This window comes from Vulpes lagopus, chromosome 24, assembly GCF_018345385.1.
Source record: "Vulpes lagopus strain Blue_001 chromosome 24, ASM1834538v1, whole genome shotgun sequence".
NCBI lineage: Eukaryota > Metazoa > Chordata > Mammalia > Carnivora > Canidae > Vulpes > Vulpes lagopus.
The window spans coordinates 14,912,923-14,930,469 of record NC_054847.1 but is presented as its reverse complement, the minus strand read 5'-3'; the positions used below and the strand labels follow the sequence as shown (position 1 = coordinate 14,930,469).

General features: G+C 40.6%; 1 protein-coding gene and 1 long non-coding RNA gene across 2 annotated transcripts in view; both read left to right on the top strand.

The window, feature by feature from the left end:
* Window positions 1-1,264: 1,264 nt before the first annotated feature.
* LOC121482062 lies at window positions 1,265-8,192 on the top strand. The gene is made up of 3 exons (XR_005985510.1): window positions 1,265-1,368; window positions 6,966-7,305; window positions 7,398-8,192. It is a non-coding gene; the product is annotated as an uncharacterized LOC121482062 (long non-coding RNA).
* A 1,239-nt stretch (window positions 8,193-9,431) lies between these two features.
* ACTR3 (actin related protein 3) overlaps window positions 9,432-17,547 on the top strand; it is a 56,419-nt gene continuing 48,303 nt past the window's right edge. The window contains exon 1 of the mRNA XM_041739660.1: window positions 9,432-9,761. Within this exon, the coding sequence (XP_041595594.1) occupies window positions 9,718-9,761 (44 nt within the window). The 5' untranslated portion in view covers window positions 9,432-9,717. The remainder of the gene's footprint in view (window positions 9,762-17,547) is intronic.

Genomic DNA, 17,547 nt, shown 5'->3' with positions numbered 1-17,547 from the left:
TCCTTCCACAGTCTGTATACCAAGATTTTATAGCATCATTGAATTTGTTATATTACACTATAATTGTTTGGATTTTCAATATAGCTTTCATCACTATGAATCTCTAGAGATATATTTAAGTGGAGGTACTCAGTACCAGTTTGTTGTGAGATCTTAAGTAAATCCCTTAATTCTGTGCTCCAGTTTCCTCATTTACCAAACTGGGGAGGTATACCAAACCTCTCAGGTAAAATTATTATTCTATGAATAAAACACTGACTTGACATTAGAGCAGTTGACTACTATTTAAGAATCATAATTCCCTAGGCATAAATGCTGCAATGGTACATGGTATACGTCAGGGTGGTTTGGGGTCGGGGGAAGAAAGCTCAAGGAGAAAGTTTGATAACTTCATTTTGGATAAACCCCCCCAAATTAAATGATTTATAACTTACCATATTGCCATTATTAGGTTCTTCTGTAATTGGTAAACTTGTTCCAGAAATGTGAGAACTGTCACAGGTTGTCAGATTTACCAAAGGATGAAAATAAATGTGTTTGAAAAAAATGTATTCACAATTTGGTTTCTTCTCATCAAACTGGAACCAAATTAAATTTTAGATTTGAATAAGAAGCCCCAACATTTTTAAATATGTGTTTTCAAGAGCATTGTAATGCCTGAGAGACAAGCAGATAAAAAAAGCAACAAATATTTAGGAATTTGAATTGCTCAAAAACTAGAACTAGCTTTAATAAAATAGCATAATGTCTTAAACTAAATGCAATGTACACATTGGGCCATGATGTAATTTTAAAGAACTAAGAAGGTACTTCTTTTTATCTTTCATTTAGAAAATAATCAAGATAATCAAGAAAATAATTTCCTGGAACATTTTTTTCTCCAGTTATCAAGTGTATATGTTTATATGTGACGTCCAGTTCATCTACACCTAACAAAAATCACTGTAACCTACAACATGTGTGTTTTCCCTCTCAAATCTGTATTTTCTAGTTTTCTAGTTGAGATATACTTAAATCAATTACTTGTTTCTAAGATAAATTGAACTTTCTCTGACTGGATTATCCTGAAAGCTTTCTAGGAGTATGTTGTGGCATTTGCATTGGAATTTCAGTCTAACTTCAGCAATTTTCCTTCTTTTTATTAGACTTTTTAAATTACAAAATTAATATGTATCTATTATAACAAGACAGAAAATACAGAGTTAAAGGAAAAAGTTAATAAGCTTGCTCTTCAATCTCATCCCTCTTTGGTTTCTATTGTTTCAGGTGCAATCTTCTGTAACATCTCTATGCTTATACCATAGAGATCAGGTTTCCCGCCCCCATCTTTGGGTGATAAATTCAGACTCCCGGTGGATTCCCAAAACTGTGGGTAGTACTGATCCTTCTATATGTTTGTCCTATTCATGCCTATGATAAAGTTTAATTTATAAATTAGGCACAGTCAGAGGTCAACAATGACTAACAATAAAATAGAACAATTGTAACAATACACTGTAATAAAAGTTATGTAATTATTATCTCTCTCTCAAGATATCTTATTGTCTTGTTGTGATGATGTGGTGTGATAAAAATGCCTACATGATGAGATGAAGTGGGTGAATGACTCAGGTGTTCTGATGTAGTGTTAGGCTACCACTGACCTTTGAAGCTACCTTAGGAGCTTCATCTGCTTGTGGACTATGGCTGTCCCTGGGTAACTGACACTACAGAAAGCAAAGCCACAGAAAAGGGGGGAGTAAGAAATATATAGTGATGAGTCCTAATAATATACAGGGGAAGCCATTTTAACTTTCTAACTCAGCATGATAATACATAAACTTCATTCAAACCCAAAGCCTGATTTATGGCCACCATGCATCCATTGTATATCTGCTTTGTGAATGAGTAGCCTAACAGAAAACCATCTTGTCCTTGAGATATCCATCAATGCTCCCACTAGGTGCATTCCTTTATGATAAAATTTGTGATTCTTCCCTATACGCGAATCTATAATCTGTTGAGCTTTTACAAGATGTGAAAAGTATTTAGCTCTGTTAAAAATTGTTCATTCTCCCAGGCACTGTCTTCCCTGTGAAGATCGTGTTTCCTGGGCAGCTATCCTAACTTGGGCTTGAATTAAGCTCTCTTTCTTACTTTGAGAGATTCCAAAAGGTTTGCTCATTTTGTGTTAACCATAGGGCCTTCCTCCTCTCTTATTCGCTCCATTTTTTTTGTATTTTTCCAAATATTAGATCACACTACAAATCAAAGGTCACAAACTGGTGGCCTGCAGTCTAGATACAGCAAAGAAAATATTTTGTTTGCAAAACATTGGGGAAAATTTAATATGAAAAACTGAAAGATCTGGCTCTACATGCCTACGTGGCAAAAATATTACCGATACTTTCCAATTTAACATGGTCCTCTCCATTCCCTACTATGTATACTTTTACTAGTCTGCTTTTCTGTATCACCCACTAATCACCCATAAGCATTTGAGTTTATATCCTTCTGATATTAATACCAGTTTCTCAGTAGCAACTTGCTTTTTGCATTTAGCATTATTACATGGTATTATCAATCAGAATTAGATGCAGTTGGATATAACTAAAAATACCAAATTACGGTGGCTTAACCACTAAGGGCTTATTTTTCTTTTATGAAAAAGAAGTCTGAAGGTGGATGGTCAAGGGCTAATATGGCACTTCAGGGTCATATGGGACCTGAGTTCCTTCCATTTTTTTCTGCTCCATTTTCCTTAGGACATGGCTTCTAGTATAAACATCAGTGAAGCATTCATAGTGGCTGAAGAGCTCCTAAAGCTTAAGGTACTTTATTCATGTTGTATTTTATCCCAGAAGAAAAGTGGAGGGAAAAGATTGGTATTCTAAGTACGCCTTTTTAAAAGATATTTTCTAGAAACTCCACTTAACTACTTCTACTTATATCTCACTGGCATAACTTAATAGCACTGCCACAACCAGCTGCAAATGAGATTGAGAATGTAGTCTTTTTGGGGGAGGGAGGCACATAGGCACCTGAGTAAAATCCAGGTGTTGTTACTAAGGAGAAAACATAAATATCAATCTCTGGTACATTTCCCTGTAGGTTATTACTGACATATGGGAGAGATTGTGAGTTCCTCTCAAGACCCAAGCTCCCCTTCTACTGAGTTAAAAGAAACCCGAGGGCAGCCCGGGTGGCTCAGTGGTTTTTTTGCACCGCTTTCAGCCCAAGGTGTGATCCTGGAGACCCGGGATCGAGTCCTGCATACAGCCTGCTTGTCCCTCTGCCTCTCTCTCTGTGTCTCTCATGAATAAATAAATAAAATCTTAAAAAAAAAAAATAAAAGAAACCTCAGATATACCTGATCACGAGGCACTTGAAGAATGTATTTCTAGGTCTTTTAAAAGAATTCTTCATGATCATAATCTTCTCTCCCTCCTCTTACAGTATTTTTTTTTTTTTTTAGGATTCACCAAAATGCGATTCCTAAGACTAATGTGTACAAATACATAGAAATAAATAAAGTGATGTTGATGGCTAACTTCATAGGAGGTGTGGCAATTCACACTCTCAGGAATAGTGTATAATGGATTACATTTTTCTATACACTTATCAGCACTGGATATTCTTTTCTCATTTTTAAAGATTTTATTTATTTATTTGAGGGAGAGAGAATGCACATGCCTGAGTGCATGTATGATGAGGGGCAGAGGGAGAAGCGGACTTCCACTAAGCAAGGAGCCTGCCTTGATTCCCAGACTCTGAGATCATGACCTAAGCTGAAGGCAGCTACTTAACTGACTGAACCACCCAGGAGCCCCTTTCTTCTCATTTTAGATGTTGTGAATGATGGGTTAAAAATGGTATCATTGTTTAATTTGTATTTCCCTTACTATCAGCAATGAAAAGCCTCTTTTTCTGTGCCATGTGTCCATTTTAATTGTCCTACTCCTCTGTAGGGACCTTGTGTTAATAGCCTTTCCCAATGTTTCTGTTGGATTATTTGCACTTTTTAAAAAAAAATTTTTATTTGCACTTTTAAAAATTGTTTTTAACTCTTAGAATATTAACCTTTGTTATATGTAATGTAAATATTTTCTTCTAATCTATAATTTCTAGAAAAACCTTTAGCCAATGAAAATCCAACTGTTTATGTAACCAAATATTTCAATTAATGGTTATGGATCTCTACTTAAGGAGTTCTCCCCCACTTTAAGATTATACAAATATTTTCCTGAATTTTATTCTAATATATTGTCTTTTTTTTTGTTATTCAACTCATTAATTCCATTTATATTTGTTGTGCACTTATTATGAGCCGAGTCCTTTTCAAATTCTAGTGGGCATGTTTTTCCCATTGGAGAGATAGATAATAAGCAAATAAACCAATACATAAACAAGGCATTTCACTAGAAAATTAAAATATGGCAGCATGGGGAAATGGGCGAGGCTCCCTTGGAATAGGTGGTCAGGAAAGGCTGTCCTGAGCGAGATTTAAATTGATTCTGGAATAACTAATGATTAGAGTGGAAGTCCAGGGAGAAGATGCAGGTAGAAATGGCCTTGGTGTGTATGAAGAAGTCTAAGAAGGCTGAAGTGGCTAACTCGTGAGGGACAGGAGAAATTGGAAAGAGAGGCAGGCACCAGAATACAATGGGCTTAGCAGACCCCAGTGAGGAATATGGATTTTACTCTATATTAAAGATTTGTAGTCCATCTGGAACTTGGTTTGTGTGTAATACGGTATGTGTGTAGGGGGTGGCCAAGGGAGTCTAATCCACATCTTCTTTCAAATTAATTTATATTTTAAATAAATTGTTCACTTTTTGCAGTAGTGAAGGAGACAGGGTAGTGAAAAATCCCACAGAATCTCACCTCATTTCAAACACTGTACAGATATTATTACCATATGAAATATATTTTCATTTGAAATTAAACATATAATAACTATAACATTTTTTTATCCTAGGGATGTGGCCAATGAGTAAAATCTTTCCAGAACTTCTTTTTAGAAGTTCATGGGCAGCAGCAGTTGATAAGTCACTTATGAAAACCAGTATTATTATTTTATAGTCACACAAAGCTGTTCACTAAAAACCATAGCTCTAGATGTTCAGCCATCTTATTCATTGGACTTGGCGCTGAAAAAATGACTTTTGACCAATTCCAAAAATCAAATCTACTCACAAAAGGCCAAGATTTGCCACCAATGGAGATATTTAAAAGAATGTGCCATGGGTTCTGAAGGCAAGCCTATAGGAGATCTTCTAAAAATACTCTGCACAGTGGTAGCATTAATAGAGTAAGCATACAAACCCCAAGACTTCTGTGATAAGGAGGACAGTTTTGGATATTTAAATCTGTATGTTTATGTAATAAGTAAAAGAGTCATTGCTTTATAATTAAACCACAGTCATCCTGTTCTGTCTATAAGATCATTCTATAATTTATAATATGCTTTCTTAAAATTCAAGCTTTACAACAACCCCATAGGTTAGTTATTTCTGCAAATTTAGATTAAAATAGATTAAGGAATTCACACTCAAGTCTCTTTTTTATAAAAAAGATTTTATTTATATATTTGAGAGAGAGAGAGCACGTACACGCTCAAGTGCATAAGCAAGAGGGGCAGAGTGAGAGGGAGAGAGAATCTCAAGCAGTGTTGAGCGCTGAGCCTGATGTGGGGCTTAAACTCATGACCCTGAGAGCATGACCTGAGCCAAAACCAAAAGTCAGATGTTTAACCAACTGAGCTACCCAGGTGTCCCCCCCCACCCCCAAGTCTCTTGATTCTAAGTTCAGGTCTCACTCTATACACTAAGTTAGTTGACTAAGTTAACTAACTTAGTTAACTTGCTGCCTGGAGTAGGGCCTCTGACCACTGGGCTGCATGGACATCTTGACTATCTATTTGTCCTTAATACTCTCTGTGGATTTGATTGGTCTGCTAATTTGCAAATAGTCATTGCAGCAAGTACTTATGTTGATTTAAAAATAATAATAACATTTCCCATTTTAAAATATTGGAGATTGAGTGATATGTGAATTTTTTTGACATTTAAGGTCAAGAGACATTTGCTACATTGGCCTTAAAGCACAAATAATCTAGGAAACCTCATAGTAGCTGGTAGCCAGTATATCAGTCAAAATTAAACAATGCTGTGGCGTTACAACTAATGAGCCCAGAAAAGAGCTGGGCTTTGGTCTGGGTCCTGTTTCCTATTTTCTCTAAGATACTAGGAAAGTCACTTACATTCTCTGGGCTTGTTTATTACTTGGTATTCTTAAATTTGATGTAAGTAATGAAAGCTAATTACTACCAATTTAATCAAAAATGGGCTTTCATGGAAGGATATTACAAGACTCACAAATGCTTGAAATGTTGGGGACCAGGTTTAGAAAGTGACTCGCACCAGTTGATCTGAACTAAAAGGAAATCAGGGTGCTATTAGGTGAGAATGGGTATGGGGAAAACTCCACCCACGCACCACTGCTTTCCTTTTTCATGTCTAACAAGATCATCTCTGTGAACTCTTTGAGTTCTGATCTCCTCTGCTTCTCTGTATTTGGAGGAGGAAGGGTGCCTATGCAAAGTGGTCAGACATGCTCTGGCTGGACTTGCATCTGAAGGCTGGGTGCCGCTGAGGAAGGCTGAACCGCAGCAGCACTAGAGTTTGACCAATTTTGGCACTAGCAAGTAGGAAGTAGGAAGGGTGTTAAGCAAGCAAAGTGTTTGGGTAGACAAATTATGAGGCACCAGTGCAAATAATGCTTCCAACGAGGGTTAGAAGCTTCCAAAGTTTTCTAAGGATCACCTCCTTTATAAAAGGCCGACTTGACTACTTGAGACCACTGTAGAAGGTTTCCTCATGTGGATGAGATACAGTATCTAGTCTGACATGAGCTGCATATTTGAATGCAACATATAAATGTTAACCAGGTTCCCAAATCAAAAGTTGAAAACTGGTTTCCCACAGGTCAGAAAGAGCCTGCAGAGAATTAGCTACCAACAGATAAAAATCCAGATTTTCCATTTTCTGGAACAAAGGGACGCTCTGGCAATACTGAGTCTACATCTCTGCATAGTAAGTTTTCTACTGCCTTTGGTGTGGATGTGGAGTCTCCCTATTGTCACACCTCGTCACGGTCCTCTTCAATCATAATAGCACCTGCTTGGATCGTGTGAATGCTCCAGTTTTCGACCCTTGATGTAACTATTTCTGTGACAACCCACACAAGGCCTGTGTGTGAGCACCCATCTTGAGGATCCACCAGTGTGGGTTTCCCTGAGCGACCTCTGTTCTTGGGACCCCTTTGGTAAGAACCTTTCACTCCTGACTTACTACCGTTAATGCTGAAAACAACTGTTTACCCCAACTGACCCACATGTCTCTGTTCTGTCACAGCAGATCTTCAGGCATCTATTCTCCCAAATGACCTTAAATATCTGATGTTGGAAAAGGCAGCAAAGAATCCCCATTTAGCATCTTCTAAAATGGGGGGAAGAAAAGACAACTATGCATCTGAACAGAGAACCATTTCTGCTGGACTTCTTGGAAGACAATTGCTGAGAAAAGCTTCCCTGGAGGATTATTTATCTATTTTCTAGGAGTAGCTGTGGATTGCTGGGCACTAGTTGGTCATGATGATTCCCCTACGTTGTCTCTTCTGCACTTGTCTGATCCCGTCTGGGTGTTACTGCTCACATAATTCTATCCCTGACTTATAGCACACAATGTATTATCAGACCATTCACTTCACTCTTTACTTTGTGGGGTCCACTCCCTACAAAGCATCCACATTTCCTTGCTTAAATCTCTTTGATGCCTTCCAGGCTGCTTTTAGCCTAAACTTTAAGATTGGTGGAGAAGTCTGCAAATCCTTGTGGTGTGATTCTTCCTTAACTCCCGGGCTCCACCTCCCATTGCATTTTCCTTAGCTCACTTCACTTGGACCCGTTTAGGTCTTTGAATTTGTGAAAGAGGCCAAGCTCTTTGCCACCTCAGGCCCTTGACCCTTGCTGTTCCCCCTTCTGGACGGTTCCCCTTCCTCCTCACCCTTTCCCCTATCTTCTACTTCACCTTTAAAATGTCACTTTGTCGAGAAGCCTTCCCTATATTCTACTTCCCTCACATTCTCCCACCCTCATCTCCGTATCTTGTAGCCCGTTGCTCTCTGCTAATGCTTTTAACACAATTTATATGTTCCCATAAAACTGTGAACTCTTGAGAGCAGGGACCTTCTGTATTTTGTGCCCAAAGACTATTCAGAGGCAGCAGGGTCTCTGCCATAATGGAGTATGTGAGCGATACTTAACATGTCAAATGAATGAAAAACCCACTTTCCATCCCACTGCCCAGTCTAACAACTTACTGTTGTGAATAAGACATCCTTTCTTAGGGAAGATATTTTTATTTCAGCCATATAAGCAAATGGATGATTTATCAGAAGACAAGCCTGGTGGAAAGCTGTTAAACTTCTAGGTTCCCCAGGTGGGGTCCCAGACCATCACCTGAGAACTTCTTGGAAATGCAAGTTACCAGGCCCTTCTCCTACACAAAAACTGCTGCGGATGCAGGCCCAGCAATCAAGGTTTTTTTTTTTTTTTTTTTTTTTTTTTTAGCAATCAAGGTTTTAACGAGCATTCTAGGTAATTCTGATGCACACTTAAATTTGAAAACCATTGTTCTAGGCTGTCCAGTATGTAACCCTTTTTTCCCTTATTATTATTATTATCATTATTTTCGGTCCTTGGTCATGGGCATAATCCTGCCGGTAAAACAGCAGAATCTTAAACTGCCGAGGGAATCTTTGTCATCCCTGGAAAGCTGTGGATAACGGACTATTCGCGCAGGCTGCATTATGTGGAAGGTGCTCCCGGGGGGGGGTGTGATCCTCGGGGGGACAGGCCTGCCCCCGGGGGTCTGCAATCCAGACACTGTCACCACGCACAGGTGCAAAAGCCTAGAAACCGGGCAGGAAGGCGGAGCGCCGGGGTGCAAGCCTTTGTTCGCCCCAACCCTCCCGAGCGCTCACCCTGCGTCTGCCTGCGCTTTTCCACCCAGAAAAGCAGCGTCTCCAAGGGACGAGAATGTGTCGTGCCGCTGAGGACCCGTCTTCCCCGGGGCCCCGGAGAAGATGCTGGGGGCTGCGGGGGGCAGGTGCCCGGTGGCGAGCGCAGGAGTCACGGAAACTACCGCCTCCCGCAGCTCCAGGGAGACCCGGGCGCTCGCGCCGGCCGCCCCGCCCCTCCCCGCCCCGCCCCTCCCGTCCGGGAAAGCCCGGAGCGGACTCAGCCCACGTCGGGACGGGCGCCGCGGCCGGCGGGGCCACGCCACTGCGCATGCTCCCTCGCCCCTCCCGCTCGGAGCCGGAAGGGGGGGCGCTGGCGGCCTGGGCCTGGCCTGGCCGGGGCGGCGGCACCGGCGGCCATCTTGGCTTCCCGGGGCCAGGCGGCGCGGGGGGAAGAAGTTGTAGGGTGGGGGCCGGAGGGAGGAGGAGGGGAGAGAGAGGGGGAGGAGGCCGCGGCGGGGCAGGGCGGGGACTGCCTGCCCGCCCGGGTTGCGGAAGTGGTAGCCGCTGACCGAGCCTGCTGCTCGCTCGCTGCTGCCTCGGCTTCCCGGCTCCCCCCGGACGGAGAGGGCGGCCCGGCTGTGGATGGTCAGATAGCTCCGGCCCCAATCCGCACGGAGCAGACGGCGGCGGCGGCGGCGGCGGGCGAGGAGGAAGATGGCGGGACGGCTGCCGGCCTGTGTGGTGGACTGTGGCACGGGGTGAGGAGGGTGGGGAAACTGAGGCGGAGGTGGGAAGATGGCGGCGAGGGTGCGGGCGCGGGCGCGGGCGCGGGGATGCGCCGCGGCGGGGTGCGGCCGCCGGGGGCGGGGTGGGGCGCGGGGCCGGGGCCGGGGCCGGGGCCGCGGTGCGGCCGGGCGTCACCCGCGGGGGCGGGGGCGGGGGCGGGGGCGGGGGTCCCGGCGGGGTCCCCCGGGGCGGGCGGGCGCTGCGGGGCCCGGCGCTCAGCCTCGGTCCCTCGGCGCCTCCTGCTGCCGGCGCGCCGGGGCCGAGCGGACGGGGCGGGGGACGCGGGGCGGGTGCTCCGGGTCGCGGGGACCCCGCGCGGCTCGGGCCGTGGGCGGGGAAGGGGGCGCCCGGGCGCCGAACCTGCGAGCCGGGGCCGCGGCTTCCCCCGGGCGGGCCGCGCGCCCCCTCGTCCGACCCCCGGGCTTCCCCGCCTCCTGCGCTCGCACCGGTGAGCCACGGGCACATTTTAATTTGAGAGAGAAGGATGTCATGTGTTAACTCGTCTTGCCTCAAAAAAAAAAAAAAAAAAAAAAAAAAAAAAAGTCCCCTAGTGAGCAAGCGCGCCGCAACTTCCTTAGTTTTCTCAAAGCCGCTTCCTGCTTTCAGCCCTTTATAGCCTTATAAGGTAGTTTTTCATTTCCAACCTGAACACCTCGTATTAGAACTTTTAGGATCGAGCATATTTCAAATGGATTGAATTACGGGCCCTCGTCATCAGTTTGTAGGGACTTGGACGCAGACGTGCGAGTGTTTTCCGGGAAGGGGGAGGAAGAAGGGAAGCACCTAGGAAAGTCACTGGGGCCGCGCGCCGGGAGGGGCCGCGGGGGGCGTGGGGCCGCGGGGGGCGCTGGCGTTTCGGGGGGTCCCCAGTCCGCAGGGCGCTTTGGGGTCTTGGCACACTGTTGTTTCCATGGAAAATAGTCTGTACTTTGACGTGGGACGACCTCCGTACCTTGCGTGCTGGGAGGGCGTGTGCGTCCGTCCTGTGCGGATACATTGTTTCATTCCTGATTCGCAAGATGATACAGGTAGGGGGAGTCAGCCCTTCCTCCCTGCCTCTGCCACCCAGCATCCTTCGTTGCATCAAGGATTGTGTATGCCCCTCAGTCCATTTACTCCCCGTAAAACGGCTCTATTTATTTTTTTTTTAAAAGCTCTAATCTTCATACTCACGACTTTGTTAGTGTAACAGTTTCAAAAATCCCAGCCATGCGTGTGGAAACAGCCGATTTATTAACATTCTCCTTTGGGAAATACCAGCCTACTTTTAGCCTTGGAACTTCTAAATGTATTGTTTTGATGGACAGCTTATTAAAGTTATTTTTTTTTATCCTAATTTTCTTGACTCAGGTCCCCCCCCCCCCCCCCCCCCCGATCCAATTGAGGAGTAGTTTCCTACTTAAGGTCAGTTTTAAAATTAGATTTGTCCTGAGTGAGAAGGAATTTTCAAGTGTGGAGTTTTTGTTTTTTGTTTTTTTTTTGGTTTTATTTATTTATTCATAAGAGACACAGAGAGAGGGAGAGACACAGGCAGAGGGAGAAGCAGGCTCCATGCAGGGAGCCTGACAGGGGACTGGATCTGGGACCCCAGGATCACGCCCTGCGCTGAAGGCAGGCGCTCAACCACTGAGCCACCCAGGTGTCCAACTGTGTTTTCTTAAAGTGAAAAATACTGTTATATTATATAATTAATATTTTATACTTTAGAAATTATTGGGTTAATTAAATTAGTGTAGATAATTGTGCTAATGGTAACAAGTAGAATGTTACTTTTTCTCCATTTTTTCCCCCTTTTGAAATAAATTCTGGTTATTTTTGAGTTAGTATTCGGGTATTAATCATTGAGGTTGACTGTCCTTAGCTGACCTCCTCCTGCTAGGGCAACCCTGAATTTAAAAGACAGGCTGAGTGACCGGGAGGTACCCAAGGGCTTCAGTCTACATTTAGGATTATTTTTGTTTTAGTATTTCAATTATTACGTTACTATATTTTACCTTATTGCATTAGTTTTACTTCACAAGGTGAGGTGGTTAATGGGCACTCATGGTTTAAATGGAACTGACTAGGAGTCCCCATTGTCTCCCACCTTTTTTACCATCTGTCAGAGCTCCATTTATTTTGGTCTTCTAAAGGTTTCTTGGTCCTTTGTGGTGGCTATCCAATGCAACTCCTGGAAAGTTATACCTGCAGCTTTATTAGCACATAGAGGATGGCTCATTGAGATTGAGCCTGCGATAAGCGTATTTAAGTAAGGCCTTCATGGGAGTTTTATGTTTCAGAGTACTGTGGTCCCCAGATGCAAATTGTTCACCTATAATTTGTGTGTCCCTTTGTGCTTTAGAGAATGCATTCATCTATTTGGTCTGTAATTACAATTACCCACTTAATATAAATGAAGAGTTATAACCTGAATCTGGATGATCATTCCATTTCATTATATAAGTTAGGAAAAAGATGACTGGAAAAAGTGGCCGGCTATGAAACTTGGTGTTCTCCCACAAGAAAAGCTGTAAGCCTTAGGAAACATGAAGCTTAATCCCCAGGCTTAAAGTTAGAGATTCTGCAGCAACGATCCTTTATCTCAACATAAGATAATCACCTAAGCTCAGATCGTATAAGAAAATAACTCCTTTTGATAATAATTTAGAAATAACTGTTTCTTTCGCATTGATATTATATCTACACACTTTTTGTCTGCATTGGAGCAGTCCTGTAGAAAAAAATTTGGGTAGAGATTCTCATTGTAGAGCTAGCTGGTTGCTTAAGAACTAAATTCCAGACCTCCAATCTGCTACCTTGGTGAGGGAAACTTTTTTTTTTTTTTTAAGCATTCTTATAACATTGTAACACTTGGAAAGTTTTAGAGGACCCTAAATTATTTTTCACATATTTTCACTCATTTCTTCAACGTTCAAATGAAGGAACTAACTCCTTACACACTTTTTTTTTTTTTTTATGCCTCAGCTTGATTACAGAACTTTACATTGTGACATTTCCTTTTCCCCTTTATGTCTTTTCTACCTGATCCGTTCTGCTTTGGTAAATTATTTCCATTATGATAGCAGAAGTTAATATGACCTTATTGTAGAGCTGTGTGTTGGTGTCTAGATATACTCAGATTTAGAGTGAATTTCCGTAACTGACTCAGGTTTCTTAGCGTAATTTTAAAATGTAAGCATAAGTATTTTGTTGGAGTCAGTGGATGAGGAGTTTATATAATTCATACTGTGGCCACATTCTAGCAATTAGTGCAGATAATTTGAGAACCAATCTTCCCCGAGAACCAATGAAGAAGAACTGAGTGGGGGAGGGGGGGAATAAGTGGGAAGTTCATATTTCCTATATGAATTCTGTACATGATATTTGATAATAACACTATTTCTCCAAGTCATCTTCAAGAGCAGAAGCATTCACAGTATCTTGTTATTACCAAAAAACACTGAAATTCTTATTCCTTCATGGGTCATGTTTTACATGCTGTGTGAAGTAAGGTATAACAGTCTTCTGTTGAGAAGTCAGTTTCTTAACTACAACCTTCCTCCTTTCCTCTCCCACTGGTCTCTTTCCCTGCATGCACATTTTATGTTGAAATACTGACTTTGGTGTGTGTGTGTGTGTGTGTGTGTGTGTGTGTGTGTGTATAGTATCTAATGAACTTTCAGCCTAATTGTAAAACACAGTTCAAAAATTTATTTTTAAGTACAGAATGGAAAGCTCCACTAGTGGAGGGCCTGCTGGCCAGGATTTTATGTATGTTACTTAGTTTTGTGACAGTTATTTTTACCTTATTTTACAAGTGAGGAAACAGGATTAGAGAAACACTTTTTTTAATGGCATATAGTTAGCAAGTGATAAGAGTTGCTATTTGGACTTAAGCTTTTCTGTGTCGAAGCCCTGTGTTCTTTTAATACACTGTGGAAACTCCTGAGCCCCTTATCAGAACTATGCATGTTGCTTTATTTTTATTAGCAAAGTTAATTCTCTTCTTACTTAAAATATTATAAATCCTAGTCTTAGGCATTTGATTTAATGAATTGGATAAACAATTCCTGTGCATATCTTTTTTACGTGATATGTATCTATATATATCAAGTATATATGTATGTGTCCGTGTGTGTGTGTGTGTGTATTTAGTGGATATGTGAATTCCTAGCTTATTTCCTTGTCACTTTGCTTAAATTGAACTTCTAGAAAAAATTTACTCTCTAGGTTTTGTTTATCAGGAAATGCTAAAAGCTAATATTTATTAAGAATTACGTGTCAGGCCCAGTGCTATATGCTTTATATTATCTCATTTACTTTTCACATCAACCTGAGAATTACCTCTTTTATAAACAGAAAAGTTTAGGGTTTAGAGAAATAAAACTACTTGCCCAAGATATTGTAGCAAATAAATGTGTTAGAGACCCTCCTCTATATAATAATCTCCTTACATAGAGGATGAGCCTTTGACAGTTTTGAATCATTTAGATTTTTTTTTTTTTGAGAGAGTTCATTTATGTTGTAAAGGGAGAATGCAGTATTAGTGAATATTACTTAATGATTACTTGCAAAGGTAGAAAAAGTGGTATTGCCAAGTCAGCTTAAAGCTAACTATATACTTATCAGGTTAGACGCTCTCAGAAATATAATGAAAATATGTAATATGCTCTCGAGAATCTTATCTCTTAATGAGATAAGATTATTTATCTAAAAATTATTTAGCTAAAAATTATTTTTAAAAATTAGGATGGTAAGATTCTGCACTTAAATCTTAAGATACATTTTTTAAAGAATTTATTTGTTTATTTGACAGAGAGAGGGAGAGAGCACACAAGCAGGGGGATCAGGAGAGGGAAAAGGAGTTTCCCTGCTGAGGGAGCCTAAGGCAGATGCCTGACTGAGCCACTCAGGCACCCCAAAATATTTACTTTTATGGTAGTAATAGTTGTTCTGTAGATAGTAAGATTATTGTGGTCAGGAAGAGTCAAGGAAGTTGTAGTGAAGGTAGGATATGTGCTCTCCTTTTAAGGATTTGGATATACAGGGGAAGGAAAGCATATACAGCAGAAAGGGGAGAGTAGCTGTTTCTTGTGTTTAGCCCTATTAGCATATGTTGCACCACTTCCTTCCCTTTGAATTGAGGACCACATAATAACATAATGCAAATCTTGATTATGTAATGTGAAGGGGAACTAACATTTATTGTGCCCTTTCTGTACCAGGTATTCATTGTGTGTCGGCAGAGCTTTGATTCAAAATATTTTACTTGATAAGAAATAAAAATCCTTTACAAGAGGAGTTAAGTGTTGTCAGGGCTTTTAGAATATTTGCAGAATGGAATGCAGTTGGATCAGATGTAGAGAAGGTATTTGGGATGAAGTTATGGGGCTTGACACATGATATGAACTCACGTCTTTGTTGAATGAGCTGGCAAATGAAGATGGAACAAGAGTTAGGGGTATGGCTTAAAAAAACTGCCTGGGAAACACCCCATACCCAGTGACTCAGAATCTGAAGGACTGGGCCTAGGAATATTCATTTAAATGGTCTTCCTAGATGATTTTTAAACAGCTGTCTCAGCATCAGCTTTGCAGAAATTCTGAAATAGGATATTGGCAGTAGGAATAGAGCAGAAGAGATATATTTGGGAAAGGTTGCCTCTTTTTTGTTTGTACTTCTGCAGTAGTATTTTATTTGTGGTTATAGCTGTTTTTGTGTTCAGGCTTTTCTAGCTGTATGACTTGGTATACTTCAAACTCTGCAGGTCACATTTTTCCCATGTGTAATTTGGGGATCATAGTATCTGCCTTATGGGTGGGATTTTCTTTTGTTGTTGTTTTTTGAGATAATGCATGAAAATGGTTAGTCACAGTGGTTGACATATAGTAAGAACTTGATACATCATAGTTATTATTACCATTATCAGTTAGCTCTCTTTTATTGAATTGAAATTTTTTAAGGAAAGGAACACAGTGTCTTATGCTTATTCAGTGCTTGGCTTAATGCAGTTCTTTGCACAGTCAAAATGTTTTTGCTTATTTGAGAGATGGAGGTATAGCTAGGGCTTGACAATTGATTGGGGTGGATTGTAGTCATCAGTGAATATTTTAAGATTTTGAGTTTGGTTTTAAGAAGCTAAGTAAAATTATTATTTGAATTTGTTATTGAATTTGGATGATCATAATTGGAAATATTCTAGAGGAAGTTAAAGATACAGGAACTTCAGAAATGAAGGTGGAGATGTGGTAGTCATCATTACAGTTTACAAATTGAAACTAATAAAATGATAAAAAGAAAAGAGAAAAGATTGAATATTAATGTTTCTTTTAAAAGTCTTAAATATATAATCTAGCTTCCTGAGCGTCATAACGAGAAGAATGAGTGGGCACGCAGGCTTGAAATGATGAATGATCAGCTGTGCTGACAGCCAGGATTCTGTTTCATCCCACTTTTTAAGAGGTAGAATCCTTAGGAGGAGACTTCAGCTCAACATAGGGCTAAATTTCCCTCCAGTGTTCTCCCTTATACGTTGTGCTCCCCCACCTTCTATAAGTGAAAAAAGCTGAATGATTGGAGTAGGAGCAGGACTGTGGATTGGTTAAAATGTACCTTCTAGCAGTTTGTTTTCTGAAACAAAATTCCCCTGTAATAAAGGCATTTGGATATTCATCTGTAATTCTGTTGGCATTTGTAGGCTCTTTAATGACATGACTGATCTATAATAGCCACTGGCATAAAGAAGAGGCAAGAGCAAAGCAGTTCAGTAATAATAACACTACATTAATATGCTTTTTTAGTTTACCAAGCACTTATAAATTCATGTATTATTAAGTAACAGTACAATATAAGGTGATGTTATTGGATTAATGTTTTAAATTTGGTTCTCCAAAATAGGATAGTGACTAATACTACTTTGTGTGCTGGTGGTTTTATATCTTTATGTAGACCTTTATATCATACAATTTATAAGAGATATCTCAATAATTGATTAATACCAGAAAAAAAGACAAATTATGTCCTTTTTCCAAAGGACCATTTCGTGGACTTTTACTAATTTTTCTTTCAAGATTTTTTTTCAAAACCTTTCCAAACTATTGACTTTTAAACTCAAGTCACTCTTAACGTACTCCTTATAATCAGGAAAGGAACAACTTTGAATTTGTGTGGGTTGGCATATTTTCCTAACTCTCTTCTACCCCTAACATACCTCACAAGAGTATTTTCTTCATCTGTGTTCTGATGCTGAACATTACATCTTTAAATATTCTCTCCTTTAAGCCTTGCCCATTGTGAAACTGCAATTGCCTTGAGAAGGATATCTTTAAGACTTTTTCAGTTACAGTACTTAGTGTGAATGAGGGGTTGCTACAAGGACATTGAAAGTCTCAAATGGGGAATTAGGGTGCAAAATGCCTTATAGTTTAGGGTTGGTTTTGAAACTGTATAAAATTATAAACTGTTTTTAGTATTGGTCTATGATAAAACTCAATTGTTTGCTTACTTAAAGTCATAGAGCTTAGTATATTTAAGTATGGTGTGTTTTTCTTTTCTTTTTTTTTTTGTGTGTGTGTTTTTCTTTAAGCATTTTTAAGTTTAGTTACTTCAAGACCACCAAAATAGCGCATATATGTGTGTGTGTATGTGTGTGTGTGTGTATATATATATATATATATATATATATGCTATTTCGTAAGTGTATATGTATGCTATTCATAAATGTGTGTGTATATATGTGTGTGTGTATATATGCTATTCATAAGTGTATATATATGCTAT